At 36.9% G+C, this 21,928-nt stretch overlaps 1 protein-coding gene across 2 annotated transcripts in view; it reads right to left on the bottom strand.

The window, feature by feature from the left end:
• The window catches only part of FYB1 (FYN binding protein 1), a 162,219-nt gene that overhangs the window by 16,790 nt on the left and 123,501 nt on the right, over positions 1 to 21,928 (bottom strand). The window contains exons 4-14 of one of the 2 annotated variants that reach the window (XM_027606745.1): positions 20,894 to 20,940; positions 18,643 to 18,662; positions 18,164 to 18,198; positions 17,084 to 17,204; positions 13,048 to 13,207; positions 12,394 to 12,538; positions 7,499 to 7,521; positions 6,193 to 6,259; positions 5,092 to 5,229; positions 3,606 to 3,631; positions 1,143 to 1,209 (exon numbers count right to left, since the gene is read on the bottom strand). In XM_027606745.1, coding sequence (XP_027462546.1) covers positions 1,143 to 1,209; positions 3,606 to 3,631; positions 5,092 to 5,229; positions 6,193 to 6,259; positions 7,499 to 7,521; positions 12,394 to 12,538; positions 13,048 to 13,207; positions 17,084 to 17,204; positions 18,164 to 18,198; positions 18,643 to 18,662; positions 20,894 to 20,940 — 849 coding nt within the window. The remainder of the gene's footprint in view (positions 1 to 1,142; positions 1,210 to 3,605; positions 3,632 to 5,091; positions 5,230 to 6,192; positions 6,260 to 7,498; positions 7,522 to 12,393; positions 12,539 to 13,047; positions 13,208 to 17,083; positions 17,205 to 18,163; positions 18,199 to 18,642; positions 18,663 to 20,893; positions 20,941 to 21,928) is intronic. The other variant, XM_027606746.1, reaches the window with a different exon arrangement.

Here is a 21,928-nt window from a genome sequence, read left to right as displayed (position 1 = left end):
AGAAGTGACTTCCCAGTGGTGAGGAATTTTCAAACCTAACATATTACTGAAGATTAGATTTTCTTTTCAGAAAAAAGGAGAAGGGTTCTCTTTTCATCTTTCTTGTTTGTTGTGCCTATAGAACTTGATCTTGACATAGAAATGATAGCATATTCTCTCTTCAGTTTCTTTGATCTTGATACTTTTCTCTTGTTCAGTAACATTAACTTAACAGTGTTGGTAAAAAATAAATACTAAATAAATAAACACTCATGCATTTTTGCAGGTATCACTCAGAAGACGCTGCATATTGTCTCCCATTTATGTCGCTTTCATCCTTTCACTAATCAAGCTCAAGATCTTTTTATTCACCTTTTTTCCTGAGAAAGCTACAGAGGTATTCTTGCTTTTCTACACTGTATGTATCAGCTCATCTCACATGTTTATTGGAATATAAAAAAGCATCTTACCATGTTATTTTCTATTTCAAAAGAGGTTTCAAATGGTACTCCTTTTGTACTAACTGATCTTAACAGTTTTTCATACAGTTTTATCATAAAATTAAATTGAAACCTTAGGTGAGTTGAAGAATGTCACTATTCACCCTTAACGTTTTTTTTTTTAATTTGAATGGAACCTTTGAGAATCTGATGCTTTTGTGAAAAAGAGATAGAGCAAAGTCCTCTGAAAACACAAATCATCTTTTTTTTCATAAAAGGAAAAAATCTTGTGGAGGACAGAAGAGATTTGAAGAAGGTAGGTGAGGGGTGAGATATAAACTAAGAAGTGTGTTCAAGACAAAAAAGCTTTTGGGAAAAGGGTAAAAATAAAGGGAGGAGATGAATCAGTGACATCATTTGTGATCAGACTCTCAAATATTTTCCGAGTGAATGAGTACACGAAGGAATAAATGAATGTAGACATCAGTGAGTCACCGGGCAGAGAATAATCAGGGGCAGAACACCCCGGGAGGGGGGGGAGCGGAGGAGAGGGATCAGGGTCCTCCACCCACAAACCTAGCAGAAACCTTAGAGCTGAGATCAGAGAGAGGACAGAGTAAACGGGATCGAACACAGTAGATGCACATGCCTTTGGGGTTTTATTCTAGTTGAATTTTCTTAAGCAGTCGGATTTTCATCTCAAAATGAGAACATTTTGCCTACCTCAGCTCTGCTGGTGGAGCAGGGAAATCAGAGGCATCCACATCATCATAAACTTCATCTCCCATGTCTAACAAAAGGCAAAATATCAAATATTGAAACACTTTTAGTTTGAATTTTGATATGAGCATCCGATGATGTTTTTAATATAAAGATTGTTTTGAGGACAACAAAATCAGTTTTCCTGGGGTCTCTATACATTTCTCCTGGAAGCATTGTCTGTTCTTTGAAGGGGAGAGGCTTTTCTCTCCTTGGATGCTTCTGCTAAATTTCCCTCAAAAAAAAAAAAAACAACAACAAAAAAAACAGAGACTGTGATTGTAACTAGCATTATCAGGATAAATCCCCCCAAACAGTGACTGAGATTATTTGAAGATCCACGCATGTGATGAATGGCAGGATTAGTAGATTGCTGACAAACAAATCAACATTACTGGCCATTGGCAATAGGCAGTAGAGATTGATTCTTAGGGGATTTGGGATGCTATGATAATATACATTATTTTATTTATATGTCTATGTCTTTGTCTATGTCTGCCTATCTATCTATCTATCTATCTATCTATCTATCTATCTATCTATCTATCATCTTTCTACTTATCTATCATTCTCTTTTAGTCACTGATCTGTCCCTCATTGATTTTTAACTTATAGTAGTATTAGGTGTGGTACCACCTTAAAATGGAAAGAATATTCCTACTAATAAGACATGTGTGGTCAATACCAGCAGGTATTGAGAACCAGTGTTGGTGGGAAAGTGGCTGTGCCCTTAACTGGGTCAATGGCTTTTCCAATCTGTAGATACTTTTCTTCCATCTAGACCTCTTGTTAATAAAGTCAGGAGGATTGCTCCCTCTCTGTACCTATTAAGTTGCTCCACAGCAAATTAAACTGAAGAGATGAGCTGAAGAGAGTACAAATGTTTTAAGGAATGATTATCATAGAAAGTTTAGATGCTCTCTGTTAGCGGCAAGGATTTAATTTCCCTTAAGAATTCCTCTCTCTCTCTGTATATATGTATAGAGTACATATATATACTGTATATTTTTTTAAAGATTTTATTTTTATTTGACAGAGAGATACACAGGGAGAGAGGGAACACAAGCAGGAGGAATAGAAGAGGGAGAAGCAGGCTTCCTGCAGAGCAGGGAGCCCGATGTGGGGCTCGATCCCAGGACCCTGGGATCATGACCTGAGCCGAAGGCAGATGCTTAACGACTGAGCCACCCAGGTGCCCCACATATACTGTATTTATATTACCTCCATGGGTGTCTGTGTGTGTGCATTCTCCCCCCACTCAGGTAATTAATTTCACAGCTATGTGAATAATCCATAATTACTATTATAAAAAATATGACATATCATTGGTTTCCAGAATGGGAAAATTACTATTCCATACACATGTACTTAAAACACACTTGAGAACAAAACAAAATTAAAACAAAAAACCCAATTTTTTTTAACTTAACTGAGCACATTTGTTTCACTTTATACTTACCCTCTGTGGAGCTAAATTTCTTGAATACTTTTTGAAAATGATAGATTAAGATATAAACTCATCAGTTATTGACTAATTTGAATTAGTGCCTTATGTATTTTCAAACTGATAACTGAAAACGAAATCAGATAAACAGTCTGGAAAAATAGATTATCTGTGTGTTTAGTTTTCTCTTTCAACTTATTTATAAATTCAGACAAACTTTTTGAAAACCTCTGAATATTCCTGTGAGACATTTTATTTTGTTCAAAGTCAATTTAAGAAGAATCTTTGAAAGGTCTGTTTCAGCAGGGATAAAAAAAAAAAAGCTGATCAAAATTGTTCGAAGAAGAAATGGTTTCACATTTAGCAGTGGAAAGATTTCCCAAAACAATAAAAATTATACATTTAAAAAATCAAAGAAATTTAGATTTAGAAGGGACTTGGTGTCATATAATCTGATATATTTTTAGGAATCCTTATGCATTAGCCCAATATATCAGGCTTGACTGAAGGAGTCCACTCCTTCCTTTCTCCATAGTGACCCCTATGATGGGGTGAACAGTTTAAAAACCATCAATATTAGGGACACTGGGTGGCTCAGTCCGTTAAGCGTCTGCTTTCTGCTCAGGTCATGGTCCCAGGGTCCTGGGATCGAGCCCCGCATCGGGCTCCCTGCTCCGCGGGAAGCCTGCTTCTCCCTCTCCCTCTGCCTACAGCTCCCCCTGCTTGTGCTCACTCTCTGACAAATGAATAAATAAAATAAATAAAACCATCAATATTAAAAATTTTCCTCTTCCCACTATTTAACTGTTGAGAAGCTGTGCCCCCCCCCCCCCCCAAGGAGAAGTTGCTTGACAAGGTTACACAAATTATTATTTTCCGAGTCAGGACTTCAATCCAGATACCATGACTATATCCAACGCTTTCCCACTACCCCATCTGCAAGAAATGAGATATAAAATATATAATTAGTTTTTATTACTTACCTGATTGTTTAGGAGGAGAAGGGAAACTGGAAAGAAAATGAGAACACAATTATAATCAGACCAATATAAACACAGAAATTGAGCCCTTTTATTTAGGAGAGGCATGAACAAGTAAGCCTGGAGGCTTGTGAAGCCTAATTCTGTTGATGGTCATTCCTTTCTCATCTCCATTTCTCCACTGAACCTCAGTTTCTGCCCATCAATCTGGAATTTCACAAGACCTTTTTTTTTTTTTTTTTTGAACTCCAGTGGTGGCCAAAAAAGTCAAAAGTCAAGGCATTCAGTGGTTTATTTTGCCCATAGCCATTGGGCCAATATTTTCAGATTTGTTCTATGAGGTTTGGGCATATTATCACATCAGAATAAATTAAATGGACTCAATGTTTTGGAGTCATTTTGGCGTAGCTCAGGTCAAAACTTTTTATTTGACTTAAAGAGTAGAAATAGAGGGCTGAAAGGAATAAAGGTCATAGGATTCTTTGTATGACCATGTTTTCCCAGACAGGAGAATGGTGAATGAGAGGAATATCCACCGAAACTAGAGAGGGAGAACTTATTAATAGAAGTGATCTGAAATCAGGATTGAGTGGCATTTAGTTGCAACAGAAAAGGACCTTTGCTTTTATTACTTTCTGAACTTTAAGCACACACACGAGCACACATCACTAGAAGAATGGTGCACAGTTACACTAAAGTGTGAGAGGTCATTAGTTCAAATGATTGAAAATCAAAATTAGGAGGTGTGCAACTGGAACAGGAAAAATAATCTCTGCCTTTATTTCTAAGTAAGGTCTGCATTTGAATAATGGTGCATCAAGAGAGGATTTGTTAAAAAAAAGAGGATTTGTTATGTTTACTTACAATTTTGAGTGTCTTGATTACTAAGTGTTGGTTTTAGGTCTCACAGAAGACTTAAAATGAGGAATTCTATGTGGAATTAACATTTTATAAAGACTTTAGTGAAGTATGAGAATCTATTGAGTTACAAAGACTTTAAATACTGTATTTAGAGAAAAGAAATTCCAAACTGTGTCCTTTATTTCTGGCAAGCTAATTTTTAAAAGAGAATGTGTATTTTGAAGGGTAGTCACTATAAAATATTATATAATAAAATGTGGCATTGGAATTGTGAGCTTTTAGATATGATGTTGCAGTAAAAAAAGTTCTACTAAATGCAGGGTGTATGAGTATGTAACGGTGTGTGTTTGTGTATGCATGTGTGTGTTCTCTGTGCATGTTTGTAGGGAAGGCAAGATATATCTTTGAACCATATGACAATTTTTGAATACTTTTTGTGTTCCTCTTATGTAAATGCATGAGTGTAAGGGTAACACCATAAATGAGGCTAAGATGACTAATGGAAAATAATGTTGAAGTGACTTAAGCCTGTCAGAATGTGGTTATTGGTTATAAAATATTAGTAGCACTTGATTAAATTATTATTAGTGTAGTTATTGTGCACTGAATTTGGTTGGTTGACTCTTACGATGAACCTTCATTATTGTCTGACTCAGGGACTTTAGGTTTCTCTCGTATACTTTTCTTTTTGTCATCTTTTCCCTTTAGCATCTTCAAAATACCCCAGGACCACGAATTACTCTTCTCTTCAACCTGTAGTGTGGAGCTTAGGAGCATGCAGGCATTGATCAGAATGGAATCATTGGTGGAATGTGAAGACGTTGGGTGGACATTCAGATTTTTTATAGTTTTACTGCATTGATCATTCAGGCAGCAAGCTACTCATTGTATTCAACAAGATGATGCTTTTACGTTTATAGGCCATGGTCTTTGAATACTGCTGCTACTAGGTAAGTAGTGGGTAAGTTATTTTTTCTATTTAGTGAAATTTCTCTTGGTTTTAAAATAGCAAGCTAAGTCAAAATTAAGTTTTAAACATCAATTTTGCCTTATTTTATGTTTAAAATATGTGACAGATCTTAAGTACATGACAGATCTTAAATTTTAAAATATGTCATTACAAAAGTTTAAACAACCAGAGAATTAAGCATTCAATACTGTTTTGTTTAATTTTTATTTTTAAATTTAAATTCAATTAACATACAGTGTATTATTAGTTTCAGAGGTAGAGTTCAGTGATTCATGAGTTGTATATAACAGCCAGTACTCATTACATCACGTGCCCTCCCTAATGCCTGTCACCCAGTTACCCCAGCCCCCCTCAATACTGGTTTTGCCAAAAATAGCATAGGTTTCATTTTATTTGGATTGTCTAAAACTATGATTATTATACAGAGGATAGCCATGCAACTGATAAACTCTCCAGAGATTATTGATTGATAAATAAATGATTGGGAAAAGTTTGAAAAAAAATCTGTAACAGATAATTCTTTTTCATTTCACTGCTTTTGACAAAGTTGTTGAGGTTCTTCCAAATAATATACCACTTCACTTGAAATGTGGTGCAATTATACTTTCTGACTTACTTCTGCTATTAATTAAACATTCAAGTCGTTATTGGTGTTGTAATAAAGAGCACTATTTTTTGCTTTTTATTCTAACCAAAAATCAACACTAAATTTCAGTATGTAAAAAATTTTCAAGAAAGCAGTTCACTGATTATTCTTACCCATCATCAGCATCTTCCTCTTCGATCCCATCATAAATATCATCATCTGGGGGAGGTGGGAACATCCCTTCATTTGGATGGTGTGGGGGAAAGAATCTTCTGTTAATTTTATAATTTGGTCATGTAACAGTCACTCAAAATTTGATAATAAATCTGCCTTATTTAACTCCAGAAAAGTCCCTGTTCCTTATTAACCATTTAATTAAAAAGTAACTTTATTTTCCCACTCTCACATAGGTAGTAGGTAAATTGTTTTGTTGATTATTTATAAAGGAATTCTTAGAGGTGAAATTTAATAAACATATGAAGAATGATAAAGGGCGCTATGCAATGGAGATAAAAGGAATAGGGGAGAATAAATATGAGAAAAAATAAAACCGAATAGTGATAGAGTTAAATATTGTGGAAAAAGGAGGTGATAAAAATTTAATTAATAGTGAGGGGACATTCAGAAAAAGATACTGATCAAGATATAAGCAAAGAAAAACAGAATGAAAGGTGAATTTTTGAATTTTGGCAGTAGCTCTGATTCATTTAATCAAAGTGATATTTTAAGGGGCGCCTGGGTGGTTCAGTCATTAAGCGTCTGCCTTCCGCTCAGGTCCCGATCCCAGCGTCCTGGGATCGAGCCCCGCATTGGGCTCCCTGCTCAGCCGGGAGTCTGCTTCTCCCTCTTCTACTCCCCCTGCTTGTGTTCCCTCTCTCGCTGTGTCTCTCTCTGACAAATATATAAGTAAAATCTTTTTAAGAAAGTGATATTTTAAGAGTTAAACCCTTTGTTCTAAACCCTCAGGATCCTTGCTATTGGACAAATATTTATTTACAAATGTTTATTGAGTACCTCCTCTGTGCAGACATATGTACAAAGAACTTGAAATCTGACTTTTAGGATGAGAATTCTAGCACTGAAAGTTATTAGTAAAATACCTTTATCTTGGTGATGAGAATATGAGGAGTCTTTAGGAGTCATAGTTAAGGTAACCATATAAATTATCCAAATAAGGATACTTCTAAAAGTGAAGGGGGATGCTATTAATAATTGTGCTCAGACAACTGGCATAAATCAAGATTGCCCTGGGCACACTGGAGATAGTGTCACCCTATGACCCACAACAAACTTGGAAGAAAGAAGTGACTTGTTTAGGGTCACTGAGTGGGCAGGACTAGAATCCAGGTCATTGGCTCCCAGTCCAGTGGTACCACATTAAGATCCTCCTCATTACTTGCAAACAAAAGTATTTTGTCATTAATATAGACAAAAATGGTGAAGACTCGAAGAAACTGCTGATAAAAGTGTGTGGCTTACCTCCACTTCCACTCTGACTGTGGCTAGGGAAAAAATAATAAACAAATTAAATTAGCGTATGAGTTATGTAGCTATCAGGAAGAGAAGTACATATGTTGAACAGTCACGCAAAAGAGAAATAACATTGCAGTTCAAAGTTATCAGGATGTTCTATGTAAAGAAGAAGAAACATTGTTCCTTATCATAATAGAAACAAGGCAAGAAACAAAACAAAACAAACCTAATAAGAATCCAGTGATTGTCAGTACTACATAAAGTTTTCAAAACAATGTTACTGTTTGCTTTTAACATTTCCCGGGAGGTAGTTTTTAGGTTATACATTATTGCATCATTCCATAGATAGATCTATGAAAAACAACCAACCAACCAACAGTAGTATTCCAGAAGTCATATAAAACCATTATTACATTAAATTCAATTATCTTTTTTTAAAAAGATTTTATTTATTTATTTATTTGTTTGTTTGTTTATTTATTTATTTGAGAGAGAAAGAGCAGGAGCGGGGGAGGAGGGGTTGAGGGAGAGGGAGAAGCAAACTCCCCGCTGAACAGGGAGCCCGATGCGGGGTTCCTTCCCAGGACCCTGAGATCACGACCTGACCTGAAGGCAGATGCTCAAACGACCGAACCGCCCAGATGCCCCCGATTCTCTTTTAATATGTTATAGCCACAACATTTTATCTTAGTCCAGTTGCATTATATTCTTTTTTAAGGAGAGAATTTCTAGAAAGTTGAAATCTTACTCTTTTTTTAAAAAAAGATATCTTTATTTGAGAGACAGAGAGAGAGCGTGGAGGGGGGGGCAGGGAGAGAGAGGGGGAGAAATTTAAGCAGGCTCCACACCCAGCACAGAGCCTGATGTGGGGGCTCAATCTTCCGACCCTGAGATCATGACCTGAGCCAAATCAAGAGTTGGATGCTTAACCGACTGAGCCAACCAGGTGCCCCAAAATTTTATTCTTATTATTGTAAATAGTGTGGCCCTCAATTTTCTAAATCCATATTGCTTGTATTTCTTATTTATTTCTCTAACGTTCTTTATTTTCCCTATTTTATAATCGTCTGTTTTCTTGCCTGTGTCTTTCACTAAAATGTGAGTTCTGCTAGAGCAAAAGAAGAGTAGATTGTGAGAACTGGGAAAATCTCAGAAGTCAGTTTTAATCCCCTCATTTTGCAGAAAGGAAACTGAGGCTCTGAGAAATGAAGTGACTTGACCAAACCCACTTTTAATTAACAGAAGAGCTGACATAAGAACCTCAACGTCCTTCCTTCCTCTATAGTGTTGTTTTGTCTTCACTTCACTGCACCCCTTGAAACCACCATTTTTGCCCTTTGGATAATCTGCCGGCAACAGATATTGGTCTGATATTACAGTCATGCAGTATTAATTATACACTCATATCTGATTCCTCAACCTTGAATGGGTCTGACACAGATCTACAGTTAATTTAGAAATAAAACATACCTTGTTAATGGAACTTTGTAGAAAAACATGCTATAAATGTCCTAATATGTAAATAAGGAATTGATTTTTGATGAAGTTTAAGTATATTCTCCACTTGCTTACAAACTGTTTTCACACTCATTTTGTCTGACACTTCCCTGTGAGCGTGAAGCAAGCAGTTAGAATCATGTGAAAAATTGCAATTTTGGTGGGCTGCCATTCTTGGCAAATACATGTCATCTTGGAGATTCTTGGAGATTCTCATACCAATTCCCCAAGAACGGAGTTTTAATAATCAGGACCAAAGCTGCCACACATTATTTTATTTTTAAAGCAATTCTTCAACTTCTTATAAATAGTCTATTTGGAATACAAAGCATTTACCAGATGAAGTGGAGGTAAGGAGAGGAATGTGCCAGAAAAGAGAAAGGAAGGAAAAGATGGAAGGAAGAAGTTTGAGGACCCTGCAGAGAAGCAAAGTTTGTTATGTGATGAAGTACTTGCATGTATAATTTCCTTTTCTTCAACGTCTCATATTTATTACAGAAATTGCTTTAGTGGAAAAAAAAAAAGGGAGAAGGATAGCTGGCAGGACCTGTGCTTTTAAGCCTCCTGTCAGCTCACAGAAGCTGAAGTGCAGGCAGCTCCCGCTACCCTTGGAGCGATCAGGAAAGAGCAGGTGAAGCATGCGAGGACCCAGGAGGCATCTAGAGAAGGGGAAGGAGAAGATGGTGCTTCCTCCTACTCTTGCCAGGGCAAGCTGCCGGCTGCACTCAGCATCTTCCCTTGTTCTACTAAGGACAAAGCCTGTTCTGTTGTGGGATCTCTCCCGGCGGCAGCTGTAGCTTCAAAAAAACAAAAAACCAAAAAAAACAAAACCAAAACAAACCCAACATCAAACTTGTGTTTTCATTGTCTCTTCTTTCATTTTCTTATTAACTATGCATAAGGGTGACATACATGCTAGTAACTATTGCGGCGCTGGGTTTGTTTGAGATATTGAGCGTGAAAACCATACACCTCCTCCAACTCCATTTCCTTAAATAGGTTCTTTTTCTGCTACATGCTTACTAATTACAGCATGTCTTCTAGAGTTGCAGTATCTATGGACTCCACACAGTGGAAAAGGTAATAGTATCCGTTTGGGGAAATAGTTGCCTATCATGATTAAATAATGCTTCATTTTAAGAACATCATTCCTTTTCATGGATTTATTATTTTTTCCTGAGTACGTGCATCATACATATGTATGAATTAATATTCCTGGAATTCTTTAATCTCAAAAGAAGAGAAAAGCATTTTTTAAAATAAATAAAACATAAAGCATAAAGTATATACACTGAAGATAGGCAGAATGACATACTCATGCACAGAAAATTCTGTAAATCTCAGAATACGGCCTTTTAAAACTTTGACCTCAAAACTGGCATTTATAGACTCCCAAACCAGGTCAGAGAGTGTTTCTGATTACTAAAGCCAATTTATGATCTGTAAACTCCGGTGCATACATTACATATTTTGATATATGTTGCCTAATTTATGGTAAATATGCCATAAATTAGGCAACATATATCAAAACATGACAAGAAGGCATCGCGGGCTATTTAGAAAGACAAAGCTGCCAGAAAGCAACACAGCAAGTTTAACTGATGACATGAAGTGAACAGCTATGGGAAGGAAACGGCATTCTTCATACATTTTATAAGTATATTACTATTTTGATCATTTTACATTTTTAAAATGTTTGATAATTGAAGCAATTTTTTTTTCTTTGAAATGTGAGTTATGAAGGACGCAGACCTCATTTTTACCCAAGTGAAGATCCAGCACAGACTGTATGTTTTGAGATCATAGAGTGGATGTTTTCCAATTCTACAACAAGGGCACAGGAAAACAAGAATTCCTAACTGGGCTGGAGATTTTCATGCTCTTTTCCTTCAACTTGAAGGGGTATGGCTTTACCCAGAAAGGGAGATATTGGAGGAAGGAAGGAAGGAATGAAAGGAGAAGGAAAATGGAAAAGCAAAAAGGGGCAGAAGGGACCAGGAAGGTCAGAGCTGGAAAAAAGAGATAGAAAAGGAGGGATGGAGAAAGGAAGCAGAAGACTGAGAAGGGAAAGATGAGAAGGAAAGGTACATGGGAGAAGATGGTGCCTCTCCTCTCCTGCCTCCTCCCAGAAAGGATGTCTTGTTCTGTTCCTCCACCCCGGGAAGGTGTTCCTGTGACTCCTACCGGGAGAATCATTCCAATCTAGCGGAATGAATGGGCCATGGAAATAAAATTGGACCCCTCGTTGATTCCCAGGGGTCATAGTGAATTGAGCTTTTACTTTTTTACTTTTAAAAGCAAAGTAGAGTTTTACTAAAAAGCAATCTTCTGGGGCGCCTGGGTGGCTCAGTCAGCTAAGCATCTGCCTCCAGGTCAGGTCATGGTCCCAGGGTCCTGGGATCAAGCCCCACATCGGGCTCCCTGCTCCACGGGAAGCCTGCCTCTCCCTCTTGTCCCAGCTTGTGCTCTCTCTTGCTGTCTCTGTCACTATCTCTCTCTCAAATAAATAAATAAAATCTTAAAATAAAAGCAATCTTCTTTCTGTTATCTTTTCAAATAAGAACAACAAAGGGGCGCCTGGGTGGCTCAGTCGTTAAGCGTCTGCCTTCGGCTCAGGTCATGATCCCAGGGTCCTGGGATTGAGCCCCACATCGGGCTTCCTGCGCAGTGGGAAGCCTGCTTCTCCCTCTCCCTGCTTGTGTTCCCTCTCTTGCTGTGTCTCTCTCTGTCAAATATATAAATAAAATCTTAAAAAAAAATAAGAACAACAAATATATTTAGATTCAGAGATTTTAGAGCAAAAATTTTTATATTTTTAGAGCTGAATTTTATATCTCATGCTCCATATTTTGCAAAATCATATTTACTTTAGGTATAGCCCTAAGTTCAAATCAGAACGAATATTAGAAAACTTTGTTTCTGAATGACAATGCATTTGGCAAGACCTGGCAAATGGCCTATTATTTTTTTAAGTAGTATTTGATACCCACAGCTGAAGAGTGAAATAAAAGACTATGGAGTTTCAAGTGACCTTTCACCCACACTGAAGTATCTGTAATTGTAAACGGTAATTTAGTGATAGTGAGCAGTCGGAAACACGGAAAGTAAAATTCTAGGATCTTAAAATATATAATCTTGGGCGCCTGGGTGGCTCAGTTGGTTAAGCAACTGCCTTCGGCTCAGGTCATGATCCTGGAGTCCCGGGATCGAGTCCCACATCGGGCTCCCTGCTCGGCGGGGAGTCTGCTTCTCCCTCTGACCCTCTTCCCTCTCGTGCTCTCTATCTCTCACTCTCTCTCTCTCAAATAAATAAATAAAATCTTTAAAAAAAAATATATATATATATATATAATCTCTGACAAGACGACAGTCTGATCTGCTTTACAGTTTGTATTTGCACATACCTGCTAATATCATCCTGCTCTGCAACATCATCATATACCTCCTGGTCATCTTCAATAGCTCTTGATGAAAGAGCACTGAGAGATGTTTTCGTCCGTTTCAGAGAATCATAGTCAATCTGGACAGCAGTTGTTCTAATATAGCCATCTACCAACAGGAGGAATGATTTATGGTCAGGTAACTGTAGTTTCAATATCTCAAAGTTGTAAATAAAATATCAATTGCAACTTGCTCTTTAAAATTTCCCTTCATTTCTTTGCATGCACTTCTGATTCATAGGCTTCCGATGTAGACACATTTGACTGGACTTTGTCGAAGTCTTAGGCCGTTGTGGTTTGCCATAAGCTTAGAATCCATCTTCAAGATTCCAAAGTGACTCACATGATTCATCGCCCCCACCCCCCGCCCCGTTTAACATCAATGAGAAACCCAACGCCCTTTGTTCCTCCCTGGAATAATATAAATATTTACATTGCTCCCCGCTAAAACAATAATGCAGATGAGGTAAAGATGGAGCCATCATTGTCATTTTAAATTTTCCTATTTTTGTCCTCTCTGTTAACTACTCCTAACTTAAGAGAAGTTGCATATTTAATATTGTCTTAAAAAAAACCCAAAACCTAGCACTTTGAAGTCATAGGAAAATTTGCACTCACATGACCCCCTTGCCGTTCTGCCCAGCCATTTTCCTTCAGGGTTGTCTGTGATGCGGATTATTTCAATTTGCTCTCCTTGCTTGAAGCTCAGTTCATTCTTTCCTCCTTTGACATCACAGCAAGCTTTTGCCTGATGGATGACTTGAATAGGGCCTGTTAGCTGCAAAGAGGGGCAATAATCACAACAGGCTTTCTTACTATTCAGAAAATCTTTTAGGACCTGAGTTTTGAAAGACGATAGGTCCACGACTTGCCAACCAGCCTATTTACAACATGTATGGGTTTGAGCTAGAAACTGGGGATGACTGTCATGCACGATGCGTGTTCTTCTAAGAGGGGTGAGGGGAAAATCCGAGGTGAGGCAGGACAGCAAGGAACAGGTAAGCATGTGCTTGGGGTCCAAGTGAGAGTAGCAGTGATCTGTTGACCTTAGAAGCCTGTGAAAGGCTTGCAGAGGAAGCCACTGATAACTGAATACCGCTTATGTATGACAATACATGCTGGGTGCTATGGTTTTTACGGGATAGGCTGGGTCTCTTTGGTAGGTGGAGGTTTTTTTCCATCTTCGAATTGTGTAGTTATTCTGATGGTTCTCTTCAGACTTCAAACAACAAAGGGGAGGGAAGGTGGTGGTGGTGGGTGGTACTTGTGGGAAAAGCATTTTCTTTTTCTTCCAACTTTGTGGTGTTGTCTATCTGTAAACTCAGAGTAGACATTACCTGCTATAAGCAAGATAACATTTTAGAAATAGCTTTGTAAATAAAAAAAATAGCAAACAAATGGTATATGAGGTTTTGAAAATAAATATCCTGGATGGTACAGTGGTTTCTTCACAGCAGGAGAATACAGAACTCCCCCCTTATCTGTGGTTACATTTTTCTGGGGTTTTAGCTACCCGTGGTCAACTGCGGTCTAGAAACAGATGATTCTCCTTCTGACCTATTAGAGCAATAGTAGCCTAATTCTATGTCACAATACCTAAGTCATTCACCTCATTTCATCTCGCCATGTAGGAATTTTATCATCTCACATTATCATAAGATGGGTGAGTGCACTACAATAAGATATTTTGAGAGTGACAGACCACATTCAATAACTTTTATTATAATATAGTGCTACAATTGTTCTATTTTATTATTAGTTATTGTTAGTCTCTTACTGTGCCTAATTTATAAATTAAACTTGATATAGGTATATATGTAAAGGAAAAAACAGTATATAGAGCATTCAGTACTATCCGTGTTTTCAGGCACCCACTGGGGGTCTGGGAATGTATCACCTGTGAGTAACAGGAACTACTGTAATCTAGTTGAGAACATGAATCCTGAACTCCTAATTGCCTAATCCTAAATTTGTATCTTTTTCAACATAATTTCTTGGATCTTTTGATATGCAAATATGCATTGTGGTTTTTTGAAGTTCTCTCTCATTTTATTGAACTCATGATGTTATGAATTGTGACATATCATCCATTATGTACCACTAAGAGAGAAACAGCTTAATTTAAATTATGATATGCCAATGATGTTAAGATGCATCTGACTTTCAGAATTTGAAAATGTGAAATGTTTTATGTCATAGATTTAATGAAATATGGTGCTATTGTAAGGTCTCACATTTATTTAATTTCTTTAATTTTAACATCTTTTAACATTTTTGTGGAGGGAATACAGCTTGTGAAGTCCTAGTTTTTACAAACTTTGAGTTCATATTTAGTGGTAAGATTTCCATACCCTATTTTTTTCTTACCAAAAAATATTATTTGAATGAAAGAATAAAACAATGAAAAATTGATTCCTCCAAAAGAAACACAAAAAGAAACTTCACCTAATTCCTTCAAAATTATAAAGTCCCTTCATAAAACGTGTTATGAAAACTTTTGTTTAAGAAATTAAATTTTCGGGCGCCTGGGTGGCTCAGTTGGTTAAGTGACTGCCTTTGGCTCAGGTCATGATCCTGGAGTCCCGGGATCGAGTCCCGCATCGGGCTCCCTGCTCAGCAGGGAGTGTGCTTCTCCCTCTGACCCTCTCCCCTCTCGTGCTCTCTATCTCTCATTCTCTCTCTCTCAAATAAATAAATAAAATCTTAGAAAAAAAAGAAATTAGTTTTCATATTTGCCACTTGAAAAATATGAACATTGGTACCCATACATCTGTATGAGTAAAACAGTCATGCTTTAATCTTAGTTTTACTTATATATATACTTATATATATAAGCTTATACTCTCTCTATATATTATATAGTAAGCTTTTTCCAAAATTTAATGAGAACCTTAGCAGATATAGTGTCTTACGTACATTATTTTAATTAATTCCACAACAAACTTTCAGGAGAGGTATCATTTATTCTCACTTTAGAGAACAAAAACCAAAAACGAAAAAAAAAAAGTATTCATGTCAAGATTCCTTTAAACATGAATACTTTTATAGTGAAGAATAGTTCTGTAATTCATATCATCACCTTAAATACAGCTAACACACCAGACCTGTGCCAGACAGGCCATGTCATCAAAGATGGTGTAATCAAGAGAGGCTAGCCTGCCAGTGTAGCACTGGGGGTAGTAATAGGAGTCATACAATTAGAAATCAGAGACCAGAGAAGAGAGAGGTCAGAAATCCAGGTTGAAAAAGAGGGATGAGAAAGAGTGGGTGTCAGAAGTCAACATGTACATAAGCTAAAAATAAAGGCAAAAATATGTCAGGTCTAGACAACAGCAGTTAGAGTAGTTCATAGCAACTTTATTCTGAGACAGGTCTGGGTCATCCAGAGACATGTGTGTCCCTTGCACCATTGTGACACATGCCACAGGCATATCTGCGTGTGTGCTCCACACTCATAGTATAAGCCGGTTAAGATCAAATGTGAAATGATGAAAGACCAGATGGGTTTGAGCAACTGAGTATTCATTCACTCAATCACCATAAAATTTCCTAGGTGCTCACTAATTCTAAGCTGCCCATATTTTGTTTGGACTTTATCATATTACATTTTTAGTGCAGGGATAAGGGAGTATATTGGGCAAAATAATTACTGTTATGAAGGTAGTTACTTTTTTAGGAAACAACAATTAAGTAATTCTCCCACCATGTAAGTTTTTAAGAATGGTGCCCCTTTTATGCAAGCTGGTGCAACCACTCTGGAAAACAGTATGGAGGTTCCTCAAACAGTTGAAATTAGAGCTACCATACGATCCAGCAATTGCACTACTGGGTATTTACCACAAAGATACAAATGTAGGGACCCGAAGGGGTACGTGCACCCCAATGTTTATAGCAGCAATGTTCACAATAGCCAAACTGTGGAAAGAGCCAAGATGTCCATCGACAAATGAATGGATAAAGAAGATGTGGTATATATACACAATGGAATATTATGCAGCCATCAAAAGGAATGAGATCTTGCCATTTGCAACGACGTGGATGGAACTGGAGGGTGTTATGCTGAGTGAAATAAGTCCATCAGAGAAAGACATGTATCATATGACCTCACTGATATAAGGAATTCTTAATCTCAGGAAACAAACTGAGTGTTACTGGAGTGGTGGGGGGTGGGAGGGATGGCGTGGCTGGGTGATAGACATTGGGGAGGGTATGTGCTATGGTGAACACTGTGAATTGTGCAAGACTGTTGAATCACAGATCCGTACTTCTGAAACAAATAACGCAACATATTTTAAGAAAAAAGAAAGAGAAGAAGATAACAGGAGAGGAAGAATGAAGGGGAGTAAGTCAGAGGGGGAGAGGAACCATGAGAGATGATGGACTCTGAAAAACAAACTGAGGGTTCTAGAGGGGAGGAGGGTAGGGGGATGGGTTAGCCTGGTGATGGGTATTAAAGAGGGCACATTCTGCATGGAGCACTGGGTGTTATGAACAAACAATGAATCATGGAACACTACATCAAAAACTAATGATGTAATATATGGTGATTAACATAACAATAAAAAAATTAAAAAAAAAGAATGGTGCCCCTTTTGTGTGAAAGTTATAAAAAGAGATCATTTTTTTTTTTACCCATCAGCAAGCAAGCTCTTACTTTAAATTTCTTCTTTATTTCTTGTTCTTTCTTTTCTCGCTCTTTTTGTTCCTTTTTCTCCAACTCTAATCTCTTCTTTTCCTCCTTTTCCTTTTTTTTCTCTCTTTCTTTGGATGCTTCTCTGTGGATACAAATTGTTAGGTTGTTTGCAAGCACTGATATGTTACAGCTCATATACTCAGAGGTTTCTACCCACAACAGAAAACAGTATCTGACTGTAGAGATGATGGTAAAAAACCAAGGGTTGTCAAAATTCCTGGGTGTGTGAGATTGTTCTTAAATCCAGTAGGAGGCATACAAATGAGGATACTTTCCAAAGGCTCTGCTTCCCCTCACAACCTGTGCTAGCCAGTGGGAGACACTGCTTATAAAGGCCCTGTTCTTGTGGCATATCGGCGGCATGAATACAATCTTTCTCTCTCTCTCTCTTGCATGCACTCACACGTACAGGGCATGAACATGCACATACATGGAAACCTTAGTTCAAAAACTGTTGTCAGAACTGGTTATACAAGAAGCAGGTAGAGAAAATTAAGATATTTGAATCAAAAAAAGAAAAAACAAATTAACATTTATTTCTCCTTTCCCTCACTTTCCAAGAAATTTGCTAGTCCTGGTCTATCCAGAAACCCATTTTGGAGCTATTTTTAACATCTTTCTGCTTTAGCAGGTTGAAACTTTGCCATCTGGTGCTGTGGTAAATTATTTCTCATAGCACCCTTGTGAGGGGAATCACTGTCTAGGCGGGGAACTTGTAACAAAGATAAATTCATTTGCCCAAGGACACAATGAGAACAAGAAGTACAGATTCCTGGCTCAGTGATTCCCGGCCGCAGTAGCTGTGGGTCGCTGGCCTCTCACAGAAGAACATTTTTAAGAGTCCTCCATAAAATTCTTAGACAAATAAAGAAAGAATCTTTACTCCTTTGTATTGAAATAAAGGTTATCATTATATGTCAGTCATTTGAACAATAAAACTTTTCCCCCTTAATGTTGAATATCCATCCATTCTCCCTCATAGAAATCATAATATTCATTTTAGAGGGATGAAATCATGGTAAAAAGAAATGTAACTCATACATGTCTTCATATGTTTCTCCTTCACTGTCTTGTTCCTGTCAAGGAAAACATTAATAATAATTAATATTAATTACTCAAAAAGGGAACATACACATATTACATTGATCAAATACTTAGCAAAACAAGCATAAATTTAAGTGTATGTAAACTTGTCTTGTTTAAAATATTTTTTTTTCTTGCAAGAGATAGACTGGAAGAGTAAGCACAGAAAGATCTTTTTTTATATTCTGCTATGTAATTCAGATGTCTAGCCAGACTTAAGTTTATGTGCAGTGCTACAAAAGTCCTGTGAGTCAGTTTAATGACTGGTGTTTAATGTCTCAAGCATTTTAGATGAAGTAATATTATAAATGGTAAAATATCATTATTACTCATAACGGTTTTCATTTGTTGGTTTATGTCACTAGAACATGACTCACAGTAATTGTTAAGTATTTTAGTTAAGCTGTATAATATCAGAAGGGGAAAAAAAAACTGACCTCATCTGGATTTCCAGGACCTAAAGCATTTTTAAAAAAGAGTAAAATTGAATATACTTTAATTAGAAAGCACTTTAGTACAGAATTATTAGACATAATATATTCAAACCAGTTCATAATGTAACAGAACTTATGCTTTATCAAAGATATATAAGTAAAAATAGAATATGTGGCTTAGATCTTTACTATGGCCTTTTCAGTACTTGTACTTTAACTGTAAGATCATCTCACTGGCTTTCATAAAATAATGCAAAGGCCAAAAAATAATGAAGACTTTTTATCCTCTTTATGAAAGGCATGCGCATTTGGTTTTATGGGCTTGTGTGGAACAAAGGTATTATCAGAAAATCACAACTAGTTTGCACTTGTTGACTTATTGTTTTGTTCCCAACGATTTGGATTTATGTATCAAGCAAATCAAGTTAATTAGGTTTTTTAGAAAAAGATACTTTACTGGGGCACCTGGGTAGCTCAGTTGGTTAAGAGGCTTACTCTTGGTTTCGGCTCAGGTCCTGATCTCAGGGTCGTGAGATTGAGCCTCGCATTGGGCTCCAAGCTGGGCATGGACCCTGCTTAAGATTCTGTCTCTCTTTCTCCCTCTACCCCTCCCCCCCCGGCTCACTCTCTTTCTCTCTCTCTCTCTCTCTCTCTAAAGAAAAAAGATACTTTGCCAGTTCATATCCTTTGACCACTTTTGTCTTGGAGTTGATATCTTTTTCTGGTTGACTTGCAAGAGTTCCTATGTTTTTCAGATATTAATCCCATGTCAGTTGCAGTTCAAGTGTTTAGTGATATCAGCTAATTATTAGATATTAAGACATAATCTAGAGTAATAGTAATAAAAACAATGTGGTGTTGGTATAGAAACACATAGACCAGTAGAATAGAGCAGAGAGCTCAGAGACAGATGAATAAATTTACATACACACTCTTATATACACAGTTATTACACACACAAATACACACATATACAGACATAGACACACACCTATACAGTTGATGTAGTATAAAGATGGCATTATAGAAGATTGAGAAAATGATGGATTTCAAAGTATGGTAATGGGAAAACCGGTTCCACAAATGAGGCAGTAAATCTGGGTTTCTACTAACTCCTCAAAGGTGGACTGCAAAGACATCAAAGACTCAGATATAAGGGATGAAGTTCATAGAAGAAAATAGGAGATAATATTTTTAATTTTTAGGGATAGGATTTCTTAACTAAAACTTTAAAACACGAGTTACAATGTAATAATTAATTTGATTATATCAAAATTCATTTATGTTCAGTGAAAGGCAGCTTGGGTGAGAAGAGATAGTTGCAGTGTCTGCGACTGACATGGGATTAATACCGAAAAACACAGGAACTCCTGCAAGTCAACCAGAAAAAGATCAACTCCAAGACAGAAATGATCAAAGGATATGAACTGGTCAAAAGATATGAACTGGCAAGTTACAGAAGAGGAAACCACAAAGGCTAATACACAAAGTACTCAGACCCATTAGAAGCAGAAATATGAAAATGAAGTGAGATATCATTTTATACATATGAGACTCGAAATTGGAAAGCTGAATAATACCAGACATTGGTGAAAGGTAAGCATCTTGGAATTTTCATGCCCTGCTGATGGGAGTACACACAGATGCAGCTTTCTTGGAGAGCACTCTAGTCCTAATCAGTTAAAATGAATATTCCATAGCTTATGAACAGCCATTCCACTACTAGATATATATTTTAAAGAAAGTCTCTCAGAGGTCCACATGGGAATATGGACAAGAACATACACTGAATTATTATTTGTAAGTACCAGTGAATTGGAAGTAAAATGCAAATGCATAGGATAATACCATGGGGGTACTGTGCAGTAGTTAACAAATTAAATATACATATAGCAACATGTGTGAGCCCCCTAAAACACATTATGCTGAGTGTAAAAAAAAAAGAGTAGAGTGAGCTATAACATAATGTTTATGTAAATTGAAATATATACACATATATAAGAGTATGCAAAGAATATGTACAAACAGACACAAACACATTAAATATATTAGAATATTTGTCTCTGGTTGGAAATAGAGAGAAGGGAATGTGTCATGGAGGTAAAAGGGAATACATACATAAGTAAAACAAGAGAGGGGTCTTGCATGGACCAATGATGACAATGGCCCAGTAGTGACCCTATCAGAATGATTAACTCAAATTTCTGTATCTGAGGTAACAAATAAATAAATAAAACATCTTTTTGCCCCTTACCATCAGAGAGCATCATACCATCTTGACTTTCTTCATTTACAGGGCTTCTGAAAACAGGAAAGAAGAGAAAGTAAAAATGGAGCAAATAGATGCTCACCTTACAATGAAAAATGAAAAAGAATAAAAGGATTATTTTTAAATTATTCTTTTTTCTTTAATTTCTGCTCTGATTTAAAACATCGGAAGTTATTAGAATGGGCTTTCGCCTCATATTTATGCTGCTATGGAGGCAAAAACATGGAAAATCAGGGACCTTGAAGACAGTTCTGTGTATTCATAGTGGACATGTAAAATTAATCCATTGCTTCAGGGCAGTAATATGTTTTCTGTTAAAATCGCAGTATATTAATACTTCAATTCTGGGATTCTGAAGGCATTTGTTTGTTTTTATCATATAGATACCAAAGAGAATTAGTTCTAAACCTTGACTTCTTCTTTCCAGATGTTTTCCACCTGGCTTTACTTCCATCATTTGTGGCTTGGACTCCAAGGTGCTTCATTCCAAACCACTTTCCTCCAACCGCTCTTAACAGTTAATACCTGGGCCCCACAAATCCCTAATGATTTATGCAACCATATAGATTTTCTATTTTTCTCCTCAGGTTGATTAACATAGCTGGAAAAAATTGCTATTTCACTGATTCTTGATATTACAAATGGCGTTCAGTCTCAATGTTACCCTCAACACTGTTCTATAATCTCATATACCTTTTCCTAGTGAGCATTTTCTCCCATCATCCTTCTCAGTGGCTATTCAAAACCTTCACTACTTTCTGCAAATCTCTTGTCCCTCTCCTCTCCCCTATAATCATATGATTTGTTTCTTATTTCACTGATAAAATAGCAGTTATTGGATGTGAACTCTCTTAAGAAAAATATATTCCTTTAACCCAAACTTATCCTTACCTTCTGTCAAATTTCCTTCCACCTGTGTTCTGAATTCTATCGAAATTATCAGTGTTTTACCCCCTTTCCCTTCTTTGTTCTGTGTCATCATATTATTTATATTATTATTATTCCTCTTCTTTCACTCCC

This window comes from Zalophus californianus, chromosome 5 (genome assembly GCF_009762305.2).
Source record: "Zalophus californianus isolate mZalCal1 chromosome 5, mZalCal1.pri.v2, whole genome shotgun sequence".
Taxonomy (NCBI): Eukaryota; Metazoa; Chordata; class Mammalia; order Carnivora; family Otariidae; genus Zalophus; species Zalophus californianus.
Note: the sequence above shows the minus strand (reverse complement) of the source record. Positions and strands in the feature narration are given on the sequence as shown.